This window comes from Topomyia yanbarensis, chromosome 3, assembly GCF_030247195.1.
Source record: "Topomyia yanbarensis strain Yona2022 chromosome 3, ASM3024719v1, whole genome shotgun sequence".
In the NCBI taxonomy this organism is placed as follows: domain Eukaryota; kingdom Metazoa; phylum Arthropoda; class Insecta; order Diptera; family Culicidae; genus Topomyia; species Topomyia yanbarensis.
The window spans coordinates 374,238,516-374,250,041 of record NC_080672.1 but is presented as its reverse complement, the minus strand read 5'-3'; the positions used below and the strand labels follow the sequence as shown (position 1 = coordinate 374,250,041).

Below are 11,526 nucleotides of genomic sequence, written 5' to 3'. Positions count from 1 at the left end.
ACCAGCTGATCGGAATAAAAAGCTATAAAGTGTGTACCTCTTAAGCATACCCGAATCGAAAAACTATTTCCAACGTCGAACAGTACCTAGTTACACATGGATCATATATACCTGCCTGTTTACGTTTGTTTACTTATTACAATCGACTGACGCCCCTTGCATTTTTATGAAGATTTGAAGGATTCTCTCGATCCACTCGCTTCATATCCGATGGAGGTGGTTAATCGAATGCCATTAGAAGTGGGTGGTTCTACATCTTTGGTGGTTTCAATTTCGGTATAAATAATGATTGTTGTAGGTAACGCTGTTATCAGTTCCACCAATCAACTCAATCGTTTTACAATCAGTCAGCTAAAAACACGAAACCGTTCACCATGTTTGCCAAAATCGTAAGATCTAAAATAATTTTCCATATGTTTTTATTCTATCGGAATTCTTCTTCGTTCTCGTTTATTTAGATCTTCTTCGCCGTTCTCGCCGTGGCGTGCGTAAGTGCCAAGCCAGGATTGGTCGCCCCCCTAGCCTACTCGGCACCGGTGGTAGCTGCTGCTCCAGCCGTCGTAACGGCCCAAAGCTCTCAGTTCTTCACCCGTAACTACAACGGAATCGCACCTCTGGCCTATACCGCCGCTTACACTGCCGCTGCTCCGGTTGCATATGCCGCCGCCCCTGCCTTCGCTGCTTACGCTGCTGCTCCGGTGCTGCTCTAGATAATTGTTTGCAATACGACATTTCGCTGTGATACTTGATTAGGAAAACGGGAATAGGAATGTGTTTTTAAAGTAGCTTTTGATAAATAGTACAATTCTATAGCAGAATCGGAACGTTTAAATTTAAATAAAAACGATGACAACTCACTTACTCCAAACTCTTTGGAATAATACTTTATCGAAAGTCGTCACAAAGAGAAGTTTCTACATTTTGGGTATGACCTGCTTTGAATATCTTTTTGCTTCAATTAAGCGGTTATACCACTGTAGAACACGAAAAAATAAGCTTTAAACTATAGTTTTTGCGGTTCCTTATAACAATATCAAGCGACGTACGTAGAAATTTTTTTCGATATTTTTATTTTTAGCGAAATCCGATCTTTTTAGTAAAAAGAAACGCTTCAAATGTCATAAAAATCGACACAAAATTGTCTTTTTAAAAAAAATTTCAAAGCGTTGAAGTATCATTTGTTTTAGTTTCGTTTCCGGCCAGCTCAAAACATGTGGTTTCGAGAAAAACGCTGCTAAAGTTTTCCGTGCGATCGGGATATACATAAGAGGCGTTGCAGCTGAATTAAAAATTAGAACATTTAGCAATTATTGTCGCCTGCGGTATTTTATTATATTATTTTCAAGACCCTAAAGCACATTTTGGACCAAGAAAAAAAAATCCGGTTTTTTTAAAATGCTACAGTGCTGTAATTCATTAAAAAAGTTTATTTGCGTCTCACTTGTTGTAACGAGATCTTTATAGGGTAGAAAAATGCTCAACTTCCATCCCCAGGGCCCCTGAATTATATGAAAAGTAAAAATGACTGATAACCGAATCATTTCATGAAATCAACGTACTAAGTTAGTTTGGTATTTTTAATATGCTGCAAAACAACAATATACACAAAAGTTTCAAAAGTGCCATTTCGATGAAAGTTCGCACTATTTTTCTGTAAGCATTTCATCTACTTAGAAAGAGTTGGATTTGGTGGAACTATTTCGAGTAGCTTAATAGAATATTGGAGTTCCTATCTTAGGCTTGAAACGAGCTTGAAACTATGTGTGCGTGTAAAATTGTCCATTTCTTCACAGAAGCTCATCACCGGACAAAACGACCCACTAAGTTCTGGATGGGTTGCCCCATTATTAGCACAACTGCAAAATAACTATTTATGAAATTTTGTATTTTAAATAACAGTAATACTAATTTTTTCAAAGTAAATCGTGGTTTCATATAATGTGTGACCGACTTTCAGCATGATAAAAATTTCAATATTGACGAATTTCGCGCTAACTCGAACAAACGTTGGCAGCACCCTCTCCGATTTTAATGAAACTTTCTGTACATAAGAAGTTTGTCAAAAAGCCACTTTGCATACTTTGTTTTTATCAAAAATGATCTAGACTGTCTTTTGAAGAGTCAAACTTTTTTCCCATTTTTTTTTCATATGGATATAGTCTAAAAATTACAAGTATTATAGGAGTGATTTTCACATAATTAGCCAAATGTTTTAATAAAAATATTGAAAAAATTCTTCATCGACTTCTACACTGAAAAAAATCGGTTTTAAAAATTTAAAGTGGATTTACAAAAAAAACCACTTTTGATTTAGATGAAATTTTGTTCCAAGATAGGTTCCGTCAAAAATTCAAGTTGGCCACTTTTAAAGAAAAAAAGTTATTTGAAAAAAACAACTTTTCCTTCTTCAAACTGAATTTTTTTCAGTGTATTTTATCGAAAACTGAACCAATGAAAATCATAATCATCTCAGAATCCAATTTCCCAACTGCTAGTTGCCTGATACATGCAAAAACGAATTTGGTATATCATCTCGGACTGGACTGAAACGAAGCCGAAGGGATTCGTTTAACGAAGATCTGGAACTAGAATACTTAGCGCACGACCAGACAACATGTTTAATATCGCGATAACCGCCACCAAGACTTCAATACGCCGGAGATGGGCCTTCTACGTCTAATAATTGTACATAACCCGAGATATCACCCGAATAAAGTCATGACCCTCGTCCATTCTCTTGGACCAAGCTTTGTTGATACCTTTGGGATTCCTAAACTTCCATCGCTCCACGAAATTTGCTAATTTTCGAGCGTCCTCTGAGAAGAAATATTTAAAAACTTCTAATGCCAAAATGTCCACCTTCTCATTATCATTCTACATTCCCGGCATGGAGCACTGCGAAAAAATTCAAACTAAGATAATCTGCTATGATTTCTCAGATAAAGTACTCAAAAACTCCCATGTTTTCCCCAGGAAAGACAAAGAGTGCTTTCCATGCTCCATCAAACGGAGAGCCTCCTGTAACTGTAACGATGTGGGCATGGTCGTTGATGGGTTAATATAAAACCATCAATTTTGTAGGGAGAATGTTGGCAGCACAGTCTCTTTTATGATTGCGCTCACCACTACTGTCATAATAATTAGCATAAAAACGATGTATAGCTGTCATCATATGGCGAACGTTCCGTGTATCGCAATCACAGGATGAATCGAATACACAACGTAGGCCCTGGCCACCAGACGAAACATTGTTTCTCTGATGATCTGTCCGTTAATCCGTCGACGGATCGGTGCCAATAATCGAGTTTTTCAGCGTTCATCAGGTTTTGTCGTGACTAACGACTTACCTTTCAATATAGGGGCCCCTTTTCAAAATTTCGGAAGAAAAATGATGTAAGATTTTGAACGCTTATATCTTTTGTTGTACTGAATGGATTTAATCAATTTCTTCGGCATTTTGTCGAAAATATTTGTACCAATGTTGTATTAAATTTTGGAATATGTAGGATATTCATTATCAACGGAAAAATAGTGTTTTGAAAAATCTTTCGAAAACGACTCGGAAAAGTGAAAATTTTCAGCCCATCCCGCACAGAGCCGTCAAAATGGTGCAGCAAATGAACAATAAAATAATGAAAAGTTTATATAAAGGTCCACTACATGTTTGTTCCTATGATTATTCGTATTGGGTTGCTTGACGAGAGCAGTTGGTGGGGGAAAGCCGGGATATTATTTTGGTTAAGCCATTAGAAGCCGGGCGGAAAAGAAAGGCTCATGCACGGCACGAGAACGAGTGAGAAAGCGATAGTAGTGCATATTAGCGAAAGCGTTACGTACATTTTGAACCTTATTAACTTTTCTTCTACAAAACGGATTGCCAATCTTGTTTCATAAATCGGAAGGCAAACGTTCAATGCTTGCTACCGATACGTTCTTTGCTATATAAAATTTGTTTAAATAGTTCAAAAACTACTTTAAATTGAAATCAACATTAATGATAAAACCTATAAATAGGGGTGTCGCAGCTTTTCTCAAAGCCAGACGTGTGTAAGACGCAGTGCATAACAGACGTGCGTGGTCGTGAGAAGCTGCATCGGACGACCAATCAAATCAGCTACCATCGGAGAGAAGAAGAAAAACGTTGGTGGAGGTGGTGGCGGTGAGAAGTCCAAAAAGCCAAAGGCTAAGAAACGCAGTCACTGAAAAGGCGGTAGTAACTGCCACTAAAAATGCCACCAAAACATCGAAGGCTGCAAAGCGTACTCATTCGGCGTGAGCTGCGAAAGGGGAAAGATCGTATGGATGTACGCAGTAAAAACAATCGTCTGCAAGGTTTGAATTGTTTTAAAAGATTCCCGTCTTGTATCAACATAGTTATCCACAAACCGTCCTTATTAGGACGAAGGCAAAATGGAAAAAGAATTTAATTAGAAAGTTTCTTTTATTAACTAGTATTAAGTTTGCGCTTGGTAATTCTGTACTTTTACCAGTGAATCAGAAAATGTTTTTCTAATCTACAAACCCGAAGGTTTTTGCAAATCCTTCCAAGAAAATCAGTGAATGTGGCAACTCTACCACTAAGCGAAAGCTACACCAAAACGAATGATGAAAATATTTTCATTTATCGAACAAAAGGACGTCCTTCCATCTGCATTGTAAAGTCAATAAATAGGAACACCATGATGAAAACCGTGCTCATTCGGTGTGAGCTGCGAAAGGGGAAAGATCGTATGTTTGTTTTAAAAGATTCCCGTCTTGTATCAACATAGACAAACCGTCCTTATCAGGACGAAGGCAAAATGGAAAAAGAATTTAATTAGAAAGTTTCTTTTATTAACTAGTATTAAGTTTGCGCTTGGTAATTCTGTACTTTTACCAGTGAATCATAAGAAAATGTTTTTCCAATCTACAAACCCGAAGGTTTTTGCAAATTCTTCCAAGAAAATCAGTGAATGTGGCAACTCTGCCACTAAGCGAAAACTAGACCAAAACGAATGATGAAAATATTTTCATTTATCGAACAAAAGGACGGCCTTCCATCTGCATTGTAAAGTCAATAAATAGGAACAGCTTGATGAAAAGTGTGCTCATTCGGTGTGAGCTGCGAAAGGGGAAAGATCGTACGGATGTACGCAGTTAAAACAATCGTCGGCAAGGTTTGAATTGTTTTAAAAGATTCCCGTCTTGAATCAACATAGTTATCCACAAACCGTCCTTATTAGGACGAATGCAAAATGGAAAAAGAATTTAATTAGAAAGTTTCTTTTATTAACTAGTATTAAGTTTGCGCTTGGTAATTCTGTACTTTTACCAGTGAATCAGAAAATGTTTTTCTAATCTACAAACCCGAAGGTTTTTGCAAATCCTTCCAAAAAAATCAGTGAATGTGGCAACTCTACCACTAAGCGAAAGCTACACCAAAACGAATGATGAAAATATTTTCATTTATCGAACAAAAGGACGTCCTTCCATCTGCATTGTAAAGTCAATAAATAGGAACACCATGATGAAAACCGTGCTCATTCGGTGTGAGCTGCGAAAGGGGAAAGATCGTACGGATGTACGCAGTAAAAACAATCGTCGGCAAGGTTTGAATTGTTTTAAAAGATTCCCGTCTTGAATCAACATAGTTATCCACAAACCGTCCTTATTAGGACAAAGGCAAAATGGAAAAAGATGGGTTGGTAATGTATATGACATAACAGGGGTGTCGTGACCACACTTCGAAGTTATTTCAAATCTTGCAAAGCATAAATTGACATAATTTCAATGATTGTTCCTTTATGAATGAAATGACAAATTTTCAGGTCAACGCGGCAATAACTTTGCAATTTATAGAACAATTTTATATTTTTAGTTATCATATATTAACTGTCATCTCTTCCAAACAACTTAACCCTCTGCTGCCAACCACGTGGTTTTGCAGGGTTAAGGAGAATCATTGTAAAATGTCCAATACATGATTTTATGTTGTTACCTCCACTAAAACCACTTCAGAACACTCCCACCTGTCATACATGTACATTGTCTGCATGTTGAAATCATTATATGAAATTATTGACCTGTATTCAACGCGGAGAACTCGGTAATAAAATTGTTTTGCTGAATATACTAACGAACGGGATCCCCAGGAAAATTTCGCTGAGCCCGGTGAATCGAACTTAATGCGCAAAATTTAGCCTTTTTGAAGGAGATACAAGCAGAATTTTAAGAATATGAGCATCGCGGTTATGTCCCGGACATTACCCGCCCCTAGTTTTTCGCTAAGCGTGTTCATTTCTGTACGGAAAAGATTCCGATGGTTGTTTCGAGAGATTTTAACATTGATATTTCAAAGCAAGAAAATTGTTCATTTCATGAATGAATGTCTCAACGAGCTTAGAATCCAGCGCATCCCCTATCAACGCAGACGCCAACAACAAAGGTTCTTTTCAGAACCACCATAATTATTATAAAGAATAACTTGAAACATTCCCACATATTTCATTGAGTATCATTCGATTTGAATTACAAGTCAAACGAGTAGTCACGACACTCCGGTTATGTCCTAGACATTACCCACCCATCTTTTTTATTTGCATTTGTAGTGTCGCGTATATTGGGAAAAAAGCGGGGCGATCCGACGTTCAGAAGTGCCTTTCGCGTATAATTCGTAGTGCAAATGCATAGTGTAAAACATGGGGGAAAATGTAGGGACTACCGAGACCAGGAACCACTTACTTCGGTTTTGTAACAGCACCCTTCAAGGGACACTCTCAGGCCTTTACGAGGAAGCTTAGGAGAGAAAACTGATTTTCCTCTTTCGGAAATTTATGGGCACATTAGAAGATGTTTTCACAATGGGATGGTCAGACTCTCGCTCTTTAGTGTATAAGGAAACGTAGAAATTAGTCGTTGTCGATAGCGTATCGGAGCATTCCCTACACGAATGTTTTATTTTGTCCCACAGCATTTTCCACTGCGTGCCTTGTTTCTACAATAAGTCGCTATAGGCAACAATTGTTTGCAACAATGGAAGTTCATGTCTCGCGGCATAAAACGGCGAACAGGTAGACCAGCCCTGCCCAAAAGATCAAAGTTTGGAAGAGCAGATTCGGCGAAAGTTTCAAAATAAGACTGATGGAAAATAAGTTGTATTCTAATATTCCTTGATTTTTTTCCTGAACGCAATTGCTTGCGAACTAGAATTTTCTGGAATGATTATGACTTTCATTGGTTTAGTTTTCGATAAAAATAAACTAAAAAAATAAATTCAGTTTGGGCAAAGATAAGTTTTTTTTCAAATAATTTTTTTTCCTTAAAAGTTCCCAACTTGAATTTTTGACGGTAGGTAGGGAACATAATTACCTATCTTGGAACAAAATTTCATCAAAATCAAAGATGGGTTTTTTTGTAAAGTGACTTTAAATGTTTAAAATCGATTTTTTCCAGTGTAGGAGTCGATAAAGAATTTTTCGAATATTTTTTTTTCAAAAATGTATCAAATTTTGTAAGAATCACTCCTACAACATTTTTTTGTAGGATTTGTCATTTTCGGACTATAGCCATTTGAAAAAAATTGGTTAAAAAAGTTTGACCCTTTCAAAAGACAGTCTAGATCATTCTTGAAAAAAAAACAAAGTATGCAAAGTGGCTTTTTGTGATAAAGTTCGCACGTACAGAAAGTTTTATTAAAATCTGAGAGGATGCTGCCAACTCTGAATACGATTTAGCGCGAGATTCGTCTAATTCGTTCGGGCCATATAACCACATTGTTGTGGGGCATTCTCATCGATTGCTGTTGGGCATTATATACTTTTGTTGTAGGGCATATTACACTGTAAACAGGAGCATTTTGCTCTGGGTGAAAGAAGAAACCAGAATTTGAGCATTCTTGAAAATTGTGTAATAGTACTTGTATTAGGATATTCTTAATAGAAAATAAAGCAGGAACAGGAACTAATTTCTTACTAATGTAGCAAAAATTTAGAGTAGTTGATGCGGAGATCATAGTGTCCATCATTGAAATATAATTAATATACATCGTTTTTTAAAACACGAATAGTAAGATATAAGTGCCTCTCTTGTTTATGAGCTAAATCCATGCGTATGCAGACCCGTAGCCAGGACTTTGTTTCACGTTTACAAGGTGTAGAAGACCCTAAATCGAAATGAGTAGAGAAATATTCATAGAATGAAGAGAATGTCGGCGTCGGCGGTAAAACATGATGATGAGTTATGTTCTATCAATGACCATGCGGTAGACTTGGGTGCAACGCCCAACTCCTACTTAGCAGAAAGCAAAAGTCTCTTCACATTTCCTTTCGATCATGTCCATATGAGCCTGCCTAGTCCAAGTTTTCCGCTCTAAGTTTATAACTGATTCGCTCTAGAATACCTATCCGTCTTTCAATTTCATTGCTTTCGTTTCTTTTAGTCTCAAATTTGCCGAAAATAGCCAACAAATTTGCAAAAACGGAGATTTTGAACCCACTGCGTTTGTGCCTTGTTGTGTTTACTATTAAATTGCAGCGAATGAAAAAGATAGGCATAAAGTGTCAGAGAAAAATAATTAGAAAAATTGCACTAATTTTGAACTACACTGCAAGTGAAATCTCAGCTTTCCGTTGGCGCCTTCAGAATAGGGATAAAAACCATATGTTTAAGCGGAAAACTGTGTAACAAATGAACCATTTTTCAAAAATTAATATGTAAGTTCACTTTAAAGACAAAACAATGTGTAAGCTCACTTCAAAGTGAAAATTTGTGCTGATTTGATGTATTTACCCGTTGGATTAAGCATTGCGTTCAGTCGTGAGGTATATGAATATACAGATCATCAAGTGATCCACCTAGTAGTAATAAAATAGATGTCTGATATAATTCATAACTCGTAGCATTAGCGAGAGCATCTGTATTTATGTATCCCAAAATTCTACTGAAAATTTGACTTCTTTTGCAAGATTTATGTTGTACTGATTATTGCGTAAAAACTTCAAGTTGAATTATTTACAATGAGGATGTAAGGAATAAAAAATATCACCCAAAATAATATCACATCACTACACACAAAATAATGTTGCGGTTCAAATTACTATTTGAGAGGGTTAAATTAATTACAATGTGCCCACAATTTTCAGCTGATAATATTATGCTTTTACTGCAACGATGTAAATAGCCATTTTTACCATATCAAAATATATGCGTGTTCTGAATTTTTTACCATGTGTGTAATACTTTTTTTTCCTGTATGGTATTCCTTTTTAGTATAAAAGTAGTTAAATTGATAGCTGCAGTATTCCCGTCACAACGTCCATTCATAGTAAATTTGACCCCGCTTGCTATGATATTTACTAAAAGTTTGTGGATCTAATGTTCTAAGCTCAAAATTCCTAAACGAAAAATGTAGTAATTCGTCATTTGAACACTTGGTTCCTATTCTGGCTGTACTATTATTGTCAGAATAGCAACCAAGTGTTAAATGATAAATTTCTACATTTTTCGTTTAGAAATTAGCTTAGAACACTAGAACACTAGATCCTAATTTTAACAACTAGAGTATCTATTCTACATGATAAAAACACTGATTTGTGCTCAATGATTTCAAATTTATACCTCTTATGCTTTTCAATTTTAATAAACTTGCTTGTATTTATATTGTGTACATATAACCGACAATCATCTGAGCTGTTTCCTGTGCGAAACATCGGGACTCTGGTATTTTACAAATGTTGAAAAACAATTTTCTTTCGTCAGTCCGACGAATAAGTTCGTATATTAATTGTGCAGGAAGTTGGCAGAGGGTTATGTTTCAAGACTCCAATGTTATTGGGACTTTAATTAAAAACGTCGGCGGATCATACTGACATGTGTTCGAAGCACTTGTCGACCTAAACGCTTTGAGACTGCAAGACAGACTTCTACTGCAGTGCAAATTTGTGACCGATCCATTTCACCACCGAAAAAACATCGTCCAATACTAGACTTGGAAACCGTTCTCTGTAGTACAGATTATGTACTATATTGTAGGATAATAATGACAGAATCCATCTGGAAATCAGATACTGCAATTGCGGATCATGGACCTGTTCTGCAATAAAGGAAATAAATGGACCAAAATAATTCCTCTTAAAACCATTATTAAAATCATTCAAGTACCTTCAATATTATCCACGAAAAGGTAAGGGTGTCGTCTCTAATATTGTTCGATACTTTTGCGGGAAACCTTTTTTTTAATTAAATGAACTTCGAAAAGAACCCCGCGAGACGCAGAACGAAAATAATGTGATATTATCAAAACGGCGCAAACTCGGCGTCCCATACTACCGAAAATTACCACCTTTGTAGTATATTTTAAAGGAAAATGTAGTCAGTTGAAATTTATCGGTACACCACATTTGTGTTAACCATAGACATAGTAAATTTTAAAATGTAAGAGAAAAATGTACATGGTTTCAGAAAAACGCGTAGTAAACTCAACAGCCAATATATTAATTTTAACCCAAAGAAATAGTTGGTTTAACTGGATAAAACTGTTAGCGTTACCATTAGATTTTTAATGGGATTATAGTATTTTTTTACTATAATGCTATTAAAATGACTTTAATTTTTGTTATTGTGAACATTTTGAACTATAGTAATTTTGAACAGATATTTATTGTGATATTTACAAGGATATTATTTTGTGTGTAGCCATTATTTACCATTTCTCAAACGTCCACCTCCTCTCTTCCTCCGTGTTGGTGGCAACTGTCACGTCTTACATCTATTCTGCTGTTTCTCTTTCCATTTCCAAGTTGTGTCATAAGATTAATCTGAAATATTTGGTAATCCCGAGGGTCTGCCCCAAAGGGAAAAAGAGCGTGTCCGGATAAGAATAAGAAGAGTGGCAGATTAGACAAACGCAAAACATAATCTGCATAAGGTGTATGCATGTGTGTACAATAATATTTTTGGTGGCAAACGCTTTGAGAGGCTGAAAGCACTAGTTTCTATATTCAAAACAATGTTTTAATTAATTTCGTTTTTATTACCCTCTTTTTTGGGAAGTGAATCAGTATTTACGCAATGTCGATCTTGCCAATCGTAAAACCAAAACTCTCGCTTTACGTATGCCTATACCTTATCTGGTACCATCTTGGGTTTTCACGTCATTTGCAGTGTGACAAGACCAAAATTTGACAAGACCATAATTTGATGTTGGAACGGTCTATCCCTGAGAATGATCATAGGAAGGGTAATCCCTCGGGTAATCCCCAAGCTAATTCGATGGTTGTGATGTAATTGTGTAGGTTTGGGAAGACAAAACTATTTTTGCCAGCTGTTTCCCTATAAACACTATTATAGTGTTGAGCAGAACCCCTAGCGCAAACAAACTTAATATGTAACCCGTCAGAGTAACGATTTAGCACTGAGTGGAAACATGTAATAAACTCGGATCAACTAAAAACTCAATACCAGTTTGTGAGAGTGTCAAATCGTTCATTTGAAACTAATTTTGTGCAAATCGGTTTAGTCATCTTTGTGAAAATTGAGTGACATTTTTTC

At 36.3% G+C, this 11,526-nt stretch overlaps 1 protein-coding gene across 1 annotated transcript; it reads left to right on the top strand.

Annotated features, from left to right (window-relative positions):
• The first annotated feature begins 250 nt into the window (after positions 1 to 250).
• LOC131692772 (cuticle protein 16.5-like) lies at positions 251 to 818 on the top strand. Its single transcript, XM_058980040.1, has 2 exons — positions 251 to 389; positions 459 to 818. Exons 1-2 carry the CDS (start codon positions 375 to 377, stop codon positions 708 to 710), a joined length of 267 nt encoding a protein of 88 aa, XP_058836023.1. The 5' UTR covers positions 251 to 374; the 3' UTR covers positions 711 to 818.
• Positions 819 to 11,526: the final 10,708 nt, after the last annotated feature.